General features: G+C 35.6%; 1 protein-coding gene across 6 annotated transcripts in view; it reads right to left on the bottom strand.

The window, feature by feature from the left end:
- LOC140615799 (phospholipid-transporting ATPase IB-like) overlaps positions 1 to 18050 on the bottom strand; it is a 178673-nt gene that overhangs the window by 70157 nt on the left and 90466 nt on the right. For all 6 annotated transcript variants that reach the window (XM_072795717.1, XM_072795721.1, XM_072795718.1 and 3 more), the window contains 3 exons: positions 16707 to 16771; positions 11074 to 11246; positions 5605 to 5788 (listed from right to left, as the gene is read on the bottom strand). In XM_072795717.1, the coding sequence (XP_072651818.1) occupies positions 5605 to 5788; positions 11074 to 11246; positions 16707 to 16771 (422 nt within the window). The remainder of the gene's footprint in view (positions 1 to 5604; positions 5789 to 11073; positions 11247 to 16706; positions 16772 to 18050) is intronic.

Genomic DNA, 18050 nt, shown 5'->3' with positions numbered 1-18050 from the left:
ACACCCAGAAACATGAATAGAATTTGATATTCACTCAATGAACATTTTTTTGAATAAGTGGCTATTTAGGAGTGTCATCCCACAAAATGAAGTAATTCAGTCATTGAAAGACTCCTAGAATTTAGTACTCACTTGAAAATGACACAAATTGATAATATGAAAAAATTTTCAACTTTCAAAAAAGGAGCATTTAAGATTTTGGACCATGAGGGAGCAGAATGTGGAAGAAGATGCTCAATCATAAAATGCAGAGCTAAACAAAAAAACAAGTGAATTAAAGAAAGGAGTCACTAAAGACAACATTCCTCTTGCCTCAGTTTTAGCTTTGTAGCAGTTTAAAGTCAGAGTTCCATTTCTTGGGATGATTCTAAACTATTAAGAAATTTGGGAAGAAGGATGTGAATAATTTGCACTTTTCAGAGAATAAAGTGATCCATAATAAACATTATAGGTAGAATGTCATACTGATATCCTCTGAGAAGGTGAAGTTGTGCATTGCCCAGGAAGAGCAAAAGTAAAAGACATCTGTTTGACCACTGCTGCAGAATGCGTACAAAAGACTGGTAGTACGTGGGGCTGCAATGGGCAAATTTCCACTTACAGTTCTGGGGATAAGATTCGTTCTGGAAAAAGTATAAAATGGCACGCATCATGTCAGAATACCTCTGCCCTCTCTGTGGTCAAAGCTGCTCTTGGGTCAAAGTAAGATGGAGGGAAAAACAAAAAAACCCAATGTGGCTCCAAGTATTATCATTGACATGAAATAGCCTTTTAATGGGGGCCTGAGCATGAATCAAATCAATCTCCTGCATTAGTCTTGGTGTGGCACTTTAGGGTTGGGTGGAAGGAAGAAAAGAAAACTTGGAAGGTCCGATCCAAGATGGTGTCACAGGAAGGCCTTCAACTGACCTGCTTCATAGACACACCATATTTACACTTATTTACATAGGAATTCCTCCTGAGGGCTGACTGAATAGCTACTGCACAACAAAAGATGGAGACTCAGTAACAGAAAGATTCCCCACCCAGGACACTGCAAACTGCGGTAGGGAGGAACAGGAGTTCTTAGGGACAATGAGTAGATTCCTTTGCCTTGGGGCACAGAAAAAAAGGCACAGTCTGAAAGGGCAACTAGAATATAAAAGAACCAACCCTAGAACATTCCCAAATAGCAGAGGAATGCCCTAGAACTCTCTCCAGGTTGGAGGAGCTATGGTTTGTGTTCTCCCTCTACCTTGATAGTTACCAACAGGAACAAGGTCTGGGTGGCATAGGCAGCCTGCCACCTCAGCAAGCCCTAGGCCACTGGCCCATTCCAGCCCCAGATACCAAAAAAATCCCCCCAAATGAACAAAACGCAAACAAACAAACAAACAAACAAGCAAAAACCCCACAGTTTAAAAGAGCAACTAGAATATAAAAGAATCCAACCCTGGAATTCCACCAAATGGCAGGGCAGCTGCTGGAACTCATTTAGGTTGAAGGAGCTGGCAAGCACCACTGTTTGCACTCCTCTCCCCCTTGATGACACAAACAGGAGCAGAGTTCAGGTGCCCTAGCCACCTAGCCAACCTGCCACCTAAGTGAGTCCTGGGCACCTAGCCTAGAGTAGCCCCAGACACTTTGGGCCACCGGATTTTAAAATGAAGATGGGTTAAGGGATCTCTTAGACAATATCAAAGGAAGTAACTGTGGAGGCCGAGAAAAATTAAGGCCATTCCACCTAAAGTTTAGCATTAGCACAAGTACAGCCCTCTTAGGCCCCTGTGAATAAGAGCTGAACTTTAGGGATCCCTGGGTGGCACAGCGGTTTGGCGCCTGCCTTTGGCCCAGGGCGCGATCCTGGAGACCCGGGATCGAATCCCACGTCGGGCTCCCGGTGCATGGAGCCTGCTTCTCCCTCTGCCTGTGTCTCTGCCTCTCTCTCTCTCTCTCTCTCTCTGACTATCATAAATAAATAAAAATTTAAAAAAAAAAAAAAAAGAGCTGAACTTTACAGGAAAAAACTGCAGAATGTCCTCAATGTCCTTGGCGGGGAATCCCATATCAGAAAGACAACAGAGCCCATGCAGCCCGCCTGTGGTAGAAAGTCCCATTTTAGAATGAGAACAGAGCTCAATGCCCTTAAGCCCCATATCAGAATGTAAACAGAACTTGAGAAATTCCTCCACCCCTTCTGAAAATCCCCTCGACCAGCTTATAAAAAACCCAGCTGTAACCCACTTCGGGGTCCAAGCCCCTGCTCCCCTGTGTCGGGTATACTTGGACCCAAGCTCGAGCTTGTAAATAAACCCTCGTGTGTTTGCATTAGTGTTGGCTCCTTGGTGGTTTCTCGGATTCGCAATCTTGGGCACAACAGTAACATTCACATTATACAGGTCTCAGAGGGAGAAGAGAGTAAGGGGCAGGTAAGTTTATCTGAAGAAATAATAACTGAAAGCTTCCCTAACATAGGAAGGGAAACATACCCAGATTCAGGAAGCACAGAGAGAGAGAAAAAAAAATCTTTTACACAGCAAAGGAAACCATCAATAAAATGAAAAGGCAGAGAAGACATTTGAAAGTGACACATTTGATAAGGGGTTAATATTCAAAATATATAATGAAGCTATTCAACTAAGTGCCTGAAAACTGCAAGTAATCCAATTAAAAATGGGCAGAGGTGAGAAGGATGAGTTTAATGGGTGATCGGGATTAGGGAGTACACTTGTGATGAACACTGGGTATTGTATGGAAGTGTTGAATTACTATATTGTACACCTGAGACTAATATTATACTAATATTAACTAACTGGAAGTTAAATAAAAACTTAAAAAAAATAAAAATAATAAAAAATAAAAAAATAAAAACTTTTAAAAATGAGGAGAGGACATGAATAGATATTTTTCCAAAGAAGATACATAGATAGCAAGCAAAAATATGAAAAGATTCTTTCTCTCTCTCTCTCTCTCTCTCTCTCTCTTTTTTAGTAAAGATTTTATTTATTTGACAGAGAGAGTGAACAAGCAAGCAGGGGAAGAGGTAGGCAGAGAGAGAGGGAGAATGAGGCTCCCTGAGGGAGCCCAATGTGGGGCTAAGCCAAAGGCAGACATCAAGCAACTGAGCCACCCAGGCGCCTCATATAAAAAGATTCTCAGCATCACTAATCAGGGAAATGCAGATAAAAACCACAATGAGATATCACCTCACACCTGTCAGAATGGCTAGAATCAAAAAGATAGATACCACATGTTGGTGAGGCTGTAGAAAAAAGGAACCCTTTTACACTTTTGTGGGAATGCAAACTGGTGCAGCCACTGAGGAAAACAGTGTGGAGGTTCCTTGAGATATTAAAAATAAAAATACCAAATAATCTTGTAATTCCACTGCTGTGTATTTACCCAAAGAAAACAAAAACACTAACTTGAAAAGATATATATATATGCACCTTTATGTTTACTGAGGCATTACTGACAATAGCCAAGACACGCAAGCAACTTCAGTGTCCATCAATAGATGAATGGATAAAGAAGATGTGGTGGAAGGGGGATATATAATGGAATATTAGCCATAAAAAAAGGATGAAATCTTGCCATTTGTGAAAACATAAATGGACCTAATAGGTATTGTGCAAAGTAAAATAAGCCCAAAAGAAAAAGGTAAATGCCATATGATTTCACTTATAATATGGAATCTAAAAAACTAGACCAAAAAATAAAACCCCAGAAATATTTCCCTGGATCCCCAGAACACCTGATACTGGCCAGGGTGATGTGTCTATAATGTTTAATAGTTCAAGACTTATGTCACATAAAACTGCTGAGATCACTGGAAGCATGTGTCCCAATAGCATGTAGCAGTTTAGGACAGGATCAGGTGAATTTGGTGTGGTCATTTCCTTGTTTACAGACACAGGTGCTTTGTTCATAGTTTACTGACACCCCAACCCAGATACTCTAGCATCCTTAGTTTTCCCTGCTATAAAACCAGAACAGTTCATCTATGAGTGAGAACAAGGTTTTCAGAATGGATCTGATTCAAACACTTGAATCATATGCTCTTCATCTATGCTGTAGAATCCTAGGAATCCATTTTGTTACCACTCTAGCTTCAGGCATCTGTTTACATGTGGACAGGGTACTAAATCACCTATCCTCTCAGAGACAGCCACCATAAGAATAGCCCCAGCAGGAATGACCTATTCAGAGTATGGGATTATACCTCAGGAGCTGTTCAAGAATTACAAGTGGCTCCTGAATTCAGCAAGAGTGAAAAGTGTTATTGTTAGTTTCTCAACTGTGATGAAAATACTATATCCATTAAGAGCTGATCTTAAATTATTGATTAAAATACTATATTCTTCAAAAGTCAAACTGTCAATATGTAGAAGGAGGAGGTATTCTTGTTAAACATCCTAGGATATTATATAAATATGCAGAGGATGTAAATCACAGGCCACACACTCTACTTAAATACCTTCCAATAAATGGTACAGCCACTGTGGAAGGCAGTTTGGAAGTTTCTTACAAAACTGAACATATTTTTATGCTTTCACTATATGATCTAGTGATTACACTCCTTGGTATAAACCCAAAGGAGTTGAAAGCTGATGTCCACACAAAAAACCTGCACGTGGATATTTATAGCAGCTTTATTAATAATTGCCCACACTTGGAAATAACCAAGATGTTTTTCAGTAGGTGAATGGATAAAGTATTGTACATCCAGAAAGTGGAATATTTTTCATCACTAAATAGAAATGAGTTGCCCGGCCATAAAAGACATGGAGGACACTTAGATGCCTATTGCTAAGTGAAGGAAGCCAGTTTGAAAAGTCTACATACTGTATGAATAGGACATTCTGGAAAAGGCAAAACTAAGGAGATAGTACAAAAATTAGTGGTTTCCAAGGCTTTGTGATTGGAGGGAATGATGAATAGGCAGAGTACAAAGAATTTTTAAGGCAGTGAAACTACTCTATATGATACTATGATGGTGGATACTTGTCATTACACATTTCTCCAAACCCTTAGAATGTATAATCCCCTAATGTAAACTGTGGACTTTGGGTGATGATGATAATGTGTCAATGTGGGTTCATCAGTTATAACAAATATACTGCTCTGGTAGGGGATGTTGATAATGGGGGAGTTTTGGGGGGAGGGCAGGGAATATATCAGAACTCTATATATTTTCTGCTCAATTTTGTTGTGAAGCTATAACTGCTCTAAAATATACAGTATATTTTTTAAAATGCATGCCAAGAGGCAATGCCTACTTAAAAAACAAAAAAACAAAAACAAAAACAAAAACAAAAACATGGAAATGGGGAGATTACAAGTCCAGGAAATAAATCTTCATTGAGAGACACCATAAAGCAAAGTACATATTACAGTTTGATGAGACTGGAGATTTAGAGATTATATTAGCAGAGCTATAGATTCTTGATGGCATCAGTATGACCAACTCCATAACTGCTCAAGGAAAACTTTTGCTATAAAGTGCATGGGGACAAAACTAAAGAAAATGGCCAACATGCTGGTAGTTTCATATGAAAACAAACAAGTGGGGTAGGTCTCAGGGATGGACTCGCGGTATTCAATGCTCATGCCTGCACTACTGACCTGTGCAATGGAATAATCTGAGTTGTTAGTGGCCTGCATGCCTTCATTCCCACTGATTCCCACACCCACGTGGGCCATCTGGATCATTCCAACATCGTTGGCACCATCCCCAATGGCGAGGGTGATAGCCCCTACATGCTTCTTAACTAGGTACACAATTTCTGCCTTCTGGAGGGGAGATAACCTGAAAAAGAAGACAGAAACCACCACTTTTTTAGTGTTTTGTTTTTGTTCATTTTACTTCACCTTTAATCTACACATAACCACCTTTAAATGGTAGTTACTAGTAAATTTCCCAATGCACTATTTACACTTTTTACATACATAAAAACATTCCACCCACTAATCTGAAAGAACAGATGAATAAACAAGCAAAAAGCAGAATCAGAACTATAAATATGAAGAACAAACTGATGGATGTTGGAGGGGAAGAGGATGGAGGGATGCACAAAATGGGAGAAGAGGACTTGGAGATACAGGCTTCCAGTTATGGAGTGAATAAAACATGGGAATAAAAGGTACTACATAGGGAATATAGTCAATGCTATTATAATAGTGTTGTATGGTGACAGATGGGAGCTACACTTGCAGTGAGCATAGCATAACATATAGAGATGTCCAATCACTATTTTATATTTCTGAAACTGATGTTATGTGTCAACTGTACTCAATTTTTTAAAAAATGTTCCCTCCCACCCTCACCCAAAATAAAAAGAAAAGCAAAGAAACCATGAAGTAACTTCTTAAACATCCCAAAAGAAATATACAATATCAGTTGCCCAGTTTACATGGAGATAAACTCTTCAATTTGCCTTTCTCTCCATCACTTCCTGTTGTCTAACACTGACCTGCTATATTAATTTTTATCATCTACCTAAATGAGAGCAAGAAGTGAAGATTTTTGAAACTATATGAAGGCATTTATCCAAAGGATAGCCTGTAGAGTAGCCTATGAAAATCTAACTACCCTCAAGTGAACTTGAAAAATGCCAAGATATATAAAACCATGAAGATATCAGTCAGGAGAGTCTGTGGTAACAACAAACAAAAGCTAAGTGATGTAACATAACAAATGCTTGTTTCTTTCTGTGGTATGTGTCCAACACAGATGAGGATACTGTTGATCCTTATTTTCCCTCAGATAAGCTACAAAAGCAAATTTTTAAATATTTCAGGCTAGCCAACCCTGTCTACACAAAATATTTACAGATATACTAAGGAAAAAGAACCAAAAGTTTTATCTCTTACTCATCATTTACTAATGAAGCAGTCATTCACTAAATAATTGAATACACACTTCTATCCAAAATGACAAGGGACACACAAAGGTTTTATTTTCTAGATCAAATGATCATCCCCTTCCCACAAAACAGATCCTAAAAACTAAATTTAAGCCTTTCAAATTTTAGGTGAGATTATTAGAAACTGGAGAGGTTTCCTTGACACACTCCAAATTTTAAAACAGAAGCACAGATAGAAAAACTTTTGCTTCATAGTGAAGAAAATATAATGAGTTAACATTACTATATTTTAGTTATAGTATGAAAAGTCATTGCAATAGAGGATGTTCCAGAAACTATTTGTAATTTCATTTCAATCAAGAGATGTTGGTTGTTTTGCTGGAATGCCCCCAATGACAATAACTTCACCATTTAGTCTGGCAACTACTTTTAAATTCAGACTATGATATTTGTGGAAAAATGAAAAACCATCTCATATTAATCCCAAATTAGACTCTTCATACTTTCAAATCTTAATTCTATCCTCTGGGCGAAACAAGCTCTCCAAATATGAGAAGAGAACTATCAGGTGCCCACTAAACCTTTTTCTCCCCTTGCTAAACATCCTTGGGTGCTTCTGTCCTTTGGTAAATGTGGTTCTGGGCCTTTCACCAAAGCTCCAAATCAGTTCTGACCAGTTAATAATAGAAATGGATCATCACTATACTGATTTTGGATCCTCCCCACCCATATCTGAAAATAAATCCTAAAATATTAGTCTTTTATAACCATCTGTTAACTGAGCTTCAATTAATAAAACACTTTACGTCATGTGTCCATGTGTAGGCATTAAGCCAGATTTCCCTAATCCTGGAATTTTAGGGTTATACCCAATTGATAGTATTTACATTCATGTCTGGCAAAGTTCATCATTTCATTTTATTGGCTGAAACAACACAGAAGTCCCATAGCCATCTATTCACTAAAATTGAAAGGGGAGAAGTCTACTTAGGGTAGGAAAAAAATAAATATGCTCTTTCAAAGCATAAAACTGATAAGAAAACACAGCCCTAAAACACAGTTTTAGGAATTCAAAACAGACATTAAACAGCTAATTTCTATTCTTCTCATCCAAATAGACATTTTTACCTTCCAAAAATAGTATTTCACATGTCAACTCTCATTGTGATTTATAATCTATAACATGGAACCAAATAACAAATTCAATAATAATTTAGAAAGAATACATAATATATTATAATCCTTAAAACTAATTATTGAGTCACATTTGACTTAATGTAAAAATTGCAGTACTCTTGTCATTTATTTTCATGGATTAAAAATATACAAGGATAAGTAACACACAAAGATAAGTAAACCAATTGACTGGAATAATGTCACAGTTTTTCCATGGGCACATACTATTGACTTCCTTATCAATATAATCAGTGTGAGGAATAAAAAATAAAATGGTTTCCACTCAAAATTTGGGTTACATAGGTGATGAATATTAGAGAGTGTACTTGTGATGATCACCAGGTGATGTACAGGACTGTTGAATCACTATGTTGTACATCTGAAACTAATATTACCCTGTATGTTAACAAACTAGAATTTAAATAAAAGCTTTTTAAAAATTATAAAATAAGTTCAACATATAGTATGGCATCGATATATTCTTGGATTTATAAGCAAGCTTTCTTGCTATGTTTGTGTTTTGAATTTGCTGAGTAAGCTACTTAAAGGTAATCTCATATTCATGTATTATTCTTCATTCAAGAAATATTTATGTCCCTAAAATGAGCTAGGCACAATTCTTGAAACAGACGATAGAGCAGAAGATAAAATATATAAACATCCCTGCCTTCATGAAGTTTACATTGCAGTAGAGAGGAGACAGACAATAAACTGAGTAAGTAAAACAAAAATTATGGCATACAGTGATAAGAACTTTGGGGAAAAAAGTCTACAACTTCATAATTGACTTTTAAAAATTAATTTTTCTCTTTTAATTATGTTCCCCCAAGTACCAATGATTAAGCAATTATAACAAATACTATGACACTCTCCAAGTATCTAAACTTTTATTTCTAAATGACATCCAAATTGTCGTCAAAATTTTAAGAAAACTTTCTATACCTTTTAATGGTTATAAGGACATTGGGAAATTTCCTTCAGCGAGAAAACAAGTATAAAACTGGAAAAAAATGATTAAAAACAAACATTTCAGCTCACCAGAAAATGACCAAAAGTGGAAAAGAACTAGAGACATGTTCATTCATGAAAACCTGTTACTGTATCAGGTAAGTGCAGCAAGTTTGTGACCTTCTTTCCTGGAGGTGTTCATATTCTCCTAACCTGGGAGTGGGGCAAGAATCTGCAGATTTACTGTAAGGATATGGTTTGGAGCAGATAATGAACACCCACATCTTTACCAACTGGAGTGGCCCTCCCAGTTCAGGGAGGGCAGCAATCAGCTAGAAATTTAACAGGGACATTTTGCAACAGAATAATCATGGGAGGACTGAGATAATAAACTTCCCACATATTCCTCTAGTGGATCACTAAATTAAAGATATGTGCAACTTGTTATACCTCTGAAAGCATTCCTTCAACCACATATAGCACTAGTAGCAGAAGCAGAAGCCTTAGGGTTTGAATTGCTGAGGACAAACTTGTCCAAGTCATAGTCACCCATAGACATTGGGTGATGACTAAAGTTGGCAGGCACAGGAGAAAGCTCTGGGAAAGCAGGCTTTAAAAAAACAAAAACAATAGCTGAGGAAAGATATCAGTAACTGCAAATGAACAGGGAAACAGATTTCACAGTCAAGTTACTAAAATACTGAACCAGTAAAATGCAGAAGAATAAACTAGAATCAGAAGAATTACTATTGTATTTTTCCACAATATCCACTTTTACTTAAAGTAAAACAAAATCACTAGATGTGCCAAGAAGCTTGAGAGCATTGTTTCCATACAAAGTAAACAAATCAGTCAATAGAAGCTGAGAATCAAACTGATGTAGGATTTAGCAAAGATTTCAAAACAGCATTATAAAAATGTTCATAGAATTAAAATACATTCAAAGAATCAAAGAAAATTGTGACAATTATGAGTTAGCAAATGCATATCCCAACAGAAGAATTGAAACTATTAAAAAATAAAAATCTAGGGATGAAGTGAAAAATATACTTCATGAACTTAATATCAGATCTGAGATAGTGGAAAGAAGCAGTCAATTTGAAGTTACATCAATAGAAAATATGCAATTCAAAAAGAAAGGAGGGGAAATTAAAGGAAAATGCAGTGGCAGTTCCACAAGTCTATAGTCAATATCAAGCATTCACTCATATATGTGACTGGAGTCCCAAAAGTAACGGAAATCAAAAATAAGGGGGAAAAAAAGCCCTTGAAAAAAATAATGATTGAAACTTTCCAATCTGGTAAAAACAATACATTAATTTAGGGATCCCATGAATCCAAAATAGAATAAATAACAATAAGAACCACATTTATAGCCAACATAGCCAAACAACTGAAACCCAATTTCAACAACAACAAAAAAGCTGGAAGGCAGGAAGAGGGAAATGATACATCACATACCGAATAACAACAGTGAAAACTTGTCATCATAAACAAGGGAGCCAGAAGACAGCAGAATAACAAAGTATTAAGGGGAAAAAATCAGCCAAGTATTTTCTCTGACAATAGCTTTAAGTTAGAAATCAGTAACAGAAAGGGATATAGGAAATACCCAAATGTGTGAGAATTAAATAACACATTTTTAAATTGCCCATGAGATAAAAAAAGAAATCAAGAGAAATGAGAAAATACTGTCCTTTGAACTGAATGATAATGAAAACACAACATATTAAAATTTGCAAAATGTAATTAAATCATGCTTAGAGACTTATGGCTTGAAACTCTTCTAGTGGAAAATGGATTTTTTTTTTTTTCAGATTTGCTCTTCACAATAATACAGGGCCTTTGTTCTTACTGACAATGTCTTTTATCTGGTCAATACATCAATAAACAATTTATCACTGAAAAATTATAATCTGCTTTCTAGTACATCTTAAGCCTGACAATTAGAATTAAATTCGGACATTTCTCAATTTGAGCATATATTTTACCAATAAGGAACTTTGCTTCTATGAAAACTTGTATTTCCATATCTACATTTTCTTTATATATACAGTGTTAAAGATAGCAGAGAAGAGAAAAAGAACAGTGACTATTTCCTTACCTACAACATAATACTGCTCTACATGAGAGGGCCAAATTGAGGAAACTCCTTTCAACTTCAAAATTGAGGGCATACTTCAATGTTTCACCATCAATGATGAGGGCCAGGTCATTTTCTTTACCTATCAGAGTTCCAAGAGCTTCACAGTTTTGAGTAACTGCTTGTTGTGTTGCCTAAAACAAAGCAAGGGGGCAGAAATCACTTTATGTTTTCTAATTTTATTTATTTTTATTTTTTTAAAAGATTTTATTTTTTTATTCATGAGAGACATACAGAGAGAGAGAGAGAGAGAGAGGCAGAGACACAGGCAGAGGGAGAAGCAGGCTCCATGCAGGGAGCCCGATGTGGGACTCCATCCCTGAACTCCAGGATCATGCCCTGGGCCGAAGGCAGGTGCTAAATCATTGAGTCACCCAGGGATCCCCGTATTTTTTCCCATTTTAATATAAATGAAAAGACTTTCTGAATCAATATAGTAGACTGAGGCACATTTTTACCTCATTCTTCCCTTCAAATAGCTCACTGAAATAAAAAGTAAATAACATGAAAAGAAAATTGACATTATTGGTTATCAGAGAAATGATAATTGAAACCACAATGAGATACTACTTCATACCAATTAGCATGACTAGAATCAGATTAAGTCAGATAATAAGTATTGACCAGGATATTAGAGAAACCTAAAATTCTCATAGAATGCTGCTGGGAATGTAAAATGGTGTAGCCACTTTGGAAAATAGTCTGACAATTCCACAGATGGATAAACATGGAGTTTACCAGATGACTCAGCAATTCCACTCATATAAATATATATATATATGTATTTTTTTTTGACAAATGAAAACATGTGTCTACACAAAACTTGTACTTGAATGTTTATAGCAGCACTATTCACAATTGCCTAAAAGTGAAAAGAACTGGATGAATGGATAAACAAAATATGGCATATACATATAATATTCTTGAGCCATAAAAAGGTTTTGAGGTATGAATGCATGCTATGACATGGACAAACCTTGAAAATATGGTAACTGAAAGAAGCCAGTCACAAAAGACTGTATACTATTATTATTCTACTCACATGAAAGTCGAGAATAAACAAACCCATAGAGACAGAAAATAGATTAGTGGTTGTTTAGAGTGGGGGCAGGAGGATGAGAGAGATAACTAAAGAGTATAGGATTCTTTTAGAAGTGAAGGAAGTGTTCCAAAAGTTGGAACTTCCAACTTCCAAAGGAAGTGTTCCAAAAGTTGACTGTGGGGATGGTTGCATTTATATGTGAATATATTAAAACAGATTGAATTGTACACATTAAAACATTTTTTTAAAGATTGTATTTATTTGAGAGAGAGAGAGAGAAAATGACAGATAGTGAGAGAGAGCATGAGCAGGGAGGAGGGGGAGAAGCAGGTTCCCTGCTGAATAGGGACCCCATGTGGGACTCAATCCCAGGACTGGGATCATGACCTGAGCCGACAGACAGACACTTAACTGACTGAGCCACCCAGGTACCCCAAATGTAAATTTTATGTGATGTGGATTATGTCTCAATAAAGCTGTTTTTTAAATGGTATATGAGTAAGAGTGAATTCATATCAGTTGGAAAATACAAGTGGATGCTAATAGCATACCAGAAAGCTCAGAGAATTTATGAGGAAAATGTCAAAGGTGGGGACAAAATAATGGTATGAACTCTATAAAACTGAGTCTCAGGCTTCTAAGGGAGAAATATAAAAGTTGTAGAGACTCATCACTCAATAGAAGATGTGTGGGAGGCACTCCCTTAGCTTATTTTCCTCATCCCAACCATTTTTTCCTTCATAATTCACATAAACCATTGAAAGCTCAAAATTTTAGAGAAATGACTCCCCATGCCAGTGTCAGAGTGGAAAACTCATGTAGCAGAGTATTTTAAGAAAAATATGTAATAAAATTTTAAGTCATACAGATTAATGCTAAAGACAATTCTTTCATCAAATACAAGTGGAACTTAAAAAATATATCTGTTACCACTTTCTATTGAAAGATTAGTGAACTAATAAGTGTGTCAAAATATTTGATTCTTGCCAACTGTTTCATTTCTATGACTATGTGAAATGAATGCCATAAAATACTAAATCATATTTTAAAACTTATTATTTATTCTATTTAACTATAATTTTCAGTTATATTCAGTGATCTATAGAAATCGGATTTTTTTATGATCTCCCCTAAACATACTAATAAATGAAATTTTAACAAATTTGCCACCTGGGGAGAAATTTTAAAGCATGACTAGTATCAAGCACCAAAAGCTTTAATGAAAAAAATATTCCTCCCTATTTTTCTCAGAAGGCCTTCATTACTCATTACTCAAATGAAATAATTGGCTTTCCTGAAAGAAAAGGTATTTAATAATCCGTGAATTACTGAGGGCTTTATATAAACCTGAAGGTCTAATAATAGATGGGATTCAGGCACTTGAAATTTGATTTCACACTGTATAGGAACTATGATGTATGATATATGTATCATACTAAACATTTCTACTTCTGCTTTTTCCACACAATGGACTGTATATCCCATCAATGATCTCAAGTGACTGTAATTGTTTTGTTGCCCTCAAAATAATCTGCCAAATTGAATTTTTCTTCTATTTTAATCATTCTTCTCACATTTCTTTTAATTAGTGAACACAAAACTTGGTGCTTTTCTATCTAATTAATATATCGTTTTTAATTTTACAGCTTCTTAGAATACGTAAATGCTTGGAGCTAAAGCTATTAGTTTTAATGTCTTCTTTTTTTTCTTCCATTCCTAAATTGTTTCTCTTTACCATTCTTCTGTTGCCAATGTTAACAGTGTTAAGGTAATTCCACCCACATGATTCACTCTAGAACATGACTACCTGCTCATTTCCTAACATTAATTATGTAAAATCCTACAGCACAACCTACAGTACATTATATGAGGAAATTGCACTATATGCTTCATCTATAAAGCAAGTCTATCAGTAGCTAAGTAATAATTATTTAAGAATAATGAGTTTTGAAAATGACATAACACTAAAGTTTACAGGAAATTAAAATATAAGAGAAAATCTTGGAGAAACAATGTACCAAGGTCACTATGTAAATCATAACGTTTAAGTGGCATAGAGTTTTCCATAGCAAACTTCATTAACAAGATTTGCTTCTGGAAAATTCTAACTCATTCATCTAATTACTTAGGCAACTTTATTCCTCTTAAAAACTTGAATGCAGTCCACTGTACAAACTTAAATTGAAGGTCAGAAGTTAGTCTAAGGCACTGAAATTTCAACAATGACACAGAAAGAGCTTGAATTCACCACTGCCATCCTTATAGAAAAAAAGCTGAACAAAGTGAAAACCAATCTTCTTTAGGCCTATCAGAGACAGGTGAGATCACAGGACAAACGTCCACCCAGAAATCTAAAGAGACAAGTGAATACAGAGAATCACAGCTGTTTCACTGGAGCAGAAGGAACTGAGTCACAAACTGATAGGAACACTTAATTGGTAATTTTGAGGAACTGAGGCTGAGTATGGATTACCACAAAAGTGAAACTTCTTGAGTTGCAGTCCTGATGGGCAAAGACTCACATTTTTGTGGATTTATTCTAGAAACCTCACCAGGTTCTCATGGTGAAAAGCCAACAAAACAAAATAAAACAAAACAAAAAAAACAAAAAACAAAACAAAAAAACCTTCCTTCATGGTTCAGGCAGGAGGGGAAAAGTGATCATTTGATATATGCCCAGAGCATTCTCCATAACAAAAGCCTCATCTCCAAAGTTAAAGACTACCAGAGTTTTATCCTATCCAAATGGAAGGGTGTTTGCCCAATTCTAGCCCCCTCTAACCTCCCAGTCTCACCCAAGGGAAGAAATATGCTTAATACTTAAGTAGACAAAGTAGCACAGGTTCACTAAATGACTGAGATTTAATCTTAAGAACATTTCCCTTCCCACACACCTAACCACACACCAACAGGGCCCCAGTATAGTAACAGTGCATTAAACATAAAAGAACTGTGAGGCACAGATCTACCTAAGGAGGAGTTCTTGGGAAAACCCAAAGACAACAAAGGGGAATAAATAAGAACACTAGAGGAATGTGGAGCATCTCATGTATATAGCTGCAGCAAACATTAAATACAGTGAGATTACCATAAAACTTCATATTACAGGCCTCTACAACAATTTCTCTTACCAGATTCATCATATCCAGCTTTCAACAAAAATTTCAAGGCCTGCTAAATGGCAAAAAAAGCACTGTCTGAAGAACTAAAGCAAGCATCAGAACCAGATTCAAAGAAAACAGATTTTGGAAGTATCAGTGAATTTAAAATAAACTATGATTAACATATTAAGGTCTCTAATGGAAAAATAGACAACATAAAAGAACAAATGGGAAGATAACCAGAGAGATGGAAATGCCTAAGAAAGAATAAAAATGAAATAAAAATCACTATAATAGAAATGAAGAATGCCCTTGTTGGGTTCAATGATAGAGTGTGCAAAGTCTAAAAATTAATGAGCTTGAAGATATGTCAACAGAAATTTCCCAAACTGAAATATAAAGGAAAATAAGAATTAGGAAAAAAATAGAATGGAATATCTAAGAACTGTGGGATAATTTAAAAGGTCTAACATATAGCTAATGGGAATACCTGAAGGAGAAGGGAAAGAAAACAGAACAGAAAGAAAATTTTAAGTACTAATGACTAAGAATGTTCCCAAATTAATGGCTAACACATAAGTATAGACCCAGGAAACTTAGAAAACACCAAGCAGGATAAATACCAAAAAATTTATATCTAGGCATACCACATTCAAACCACAAAATCAAAGGCAAAGAAGAAATGTTTAAAAAAAGCCAAAGGGAAGAATAAATAAGAAATATCAGGTTCTCATCAGAAACCATGCAGTCAAGAAGAAAGTGTTAAAAGAACAAGAGACAACAACCAAGAATTCTATATCCAGTGTAATTATCCTTCAAATGTGAAAGAGAAATAAAGACTTTCTCAGACAAAAACTGAGGAAATTCATTGCCAACTGATCTGCCCCATAAGAAATATTTTTAAAATTTTTCAAGGAGAATAATTATTATATGTGTCAGAAACTCAGATCTACATTTTAAAAAAGAAGACTGAAAAGGAATAGATGAAATCTGTTTATATTTTTTAAAATACGTGTAAGTAAATTACACAGTAAAAAAATATTTAACATAAAATAAATGGCTATAGCCATTTAATTTTTAAGGGCAAAGAGGTCCAATATTAGATTATATTCCTTCAATGTAAATGCCACTGATCAACTCAAACTTTTGATAAAGATTGCTATATGCATATATTTTTTCTCTCTCTCTCTTCTCTTCTTCTTCTTCTCCTCATTCTTCTTTTTTTACATTTTTAAAATAAAAAATCTGAGAACTGGATTTGGCATAATGCCAGAAGCAGAGGTGTTAAAGGATTAGCCTAAGACTGAGACAAGAAGTGGGGACCAGAGGTAATGTTCTAATGGACCTGAGTGGGAGTTCAAGGCAACTTATGTAGATTTTAGGATGTGGGGGAAACACTCTAGTAAAGTTGATTATATTCATATTAAATCAAATTTTAAAAAATCACTTACCTCAAGTGAGTGTGTATTCAATCGAATACGAGGCATTTGAGCTGATATCAATTTACAGGAATATGCTACCAAAAAAAAAAATAAAGATGTCACATATTTGAAGACTCAATGCCTTCTATGAGTTCATTTTTTTAAATTAAAAAAAAATCTACTTATATTCTTTCTTCATCATACTCTATGCCTTATGACTAGGTCAAAGCCCAGTAGCTCACCACAAATACTGAGCAAGAGATTATAGAGGGAAAAAATTGAAACACTAGTTCATTTAAATCTTAATTGGCAACCTAAATAGAAATGGTTGGGAAGGTGCATATAACTAATGCCTAAATCTGTACTTTCAAATATCTGTGGATTCTTATTTTTATTATCTTTCTATGACAGGAGATTCAGTTTGCTTTATAACAATTCCAAGTCTTGAGAAGCCAAGTTTTGTTGTATCAAGCCACTATATCAACAGTATTATGCCTACTATGCTAATAGAATCCTAGGTACAATTAAAGGAAATAAATTCACCCAATGCTCATAATAACGTTCGATGTAATGATCAAGTTAGACACCTCAGGAAGCATTTTCCAATTTTAAAACTTTAAGTCATTCTCACTTTAGAAATTAGACTAAGAATATTTTTGTAAATAGAGGATTTAGCCTATGAGGACCCAAATATACAAAATTATATCTGTATCTACAAGAATGAAACTATCTCTGAGATAGATGAGCCCTTATCAAAAAAAAGTTTGAGTCTTTGTAAAAGCAGTCATTTTAAAGTTCTGTGAAGCAGAAACTGTGTTTCTGAGGAAACATCCACTAACGAATAACAAATCATCCAAAAATAGTTGCTTTCCTTTCGTCCCATAGGCTCACAGGGGCAATTTGAAAGCTGCTAGAGAGGAATGCCTGGGTGGCTCAGTGGTTGAGCATCTGCCTTTGGCTCAAGGTCTTGGGATCAAGTCCTGCATCAGGCTCCTCACAGGTCTCTGCCTTTCTCCGTGTGTCTCTCATGAATAAATAAATAAAATCTTTAAATTCAAAAAAAAAAAAAAAAGAAAGAAAAAAGAAAGAAGAAAGCTGCTGGATAAATGAAAGGAATTACCCTTGCTGTGAAAATCATGGGAAGTAGTGATTTGAGTGAGTATAAGAAGAGAACCCTGCAAATATTGAGCAAGTTAGGACAATATTTCTCTTCTTATAGATTCAGTTTTTGTCCCTGGGAACTAAGGGCTGTCCTAAAGAGATGGTGTGCAGGTGTTTAATTCAGCAGCTATAAACAAATCTGGGAGACACCCCCTCGCCCCCAATCTCCAGAGTACCCTCCTCTCCCACCAGAATGGTCCTCTCGGCAAAGTG

The sequence above is a fragment of the Canis lupus genome, chromosome 24, assembly GCF_048164855.1.
Source record: "Canis lupus baileyi chromosome 24, mCanLup2.hap1, whole genome shotgun sequence".
In the NCBI taxonomy this organism is placed as follows: domain Eukaryota; kingdom Metazoa; phylum Chordata; class Mammalia; order Carnivora; family Canidae; genus Canis; species Canis lupus.
Note: the sequence above shows the minus strand (reverse complement) of the source record. Positions and strands in the feature narration are given on the sequence as shown.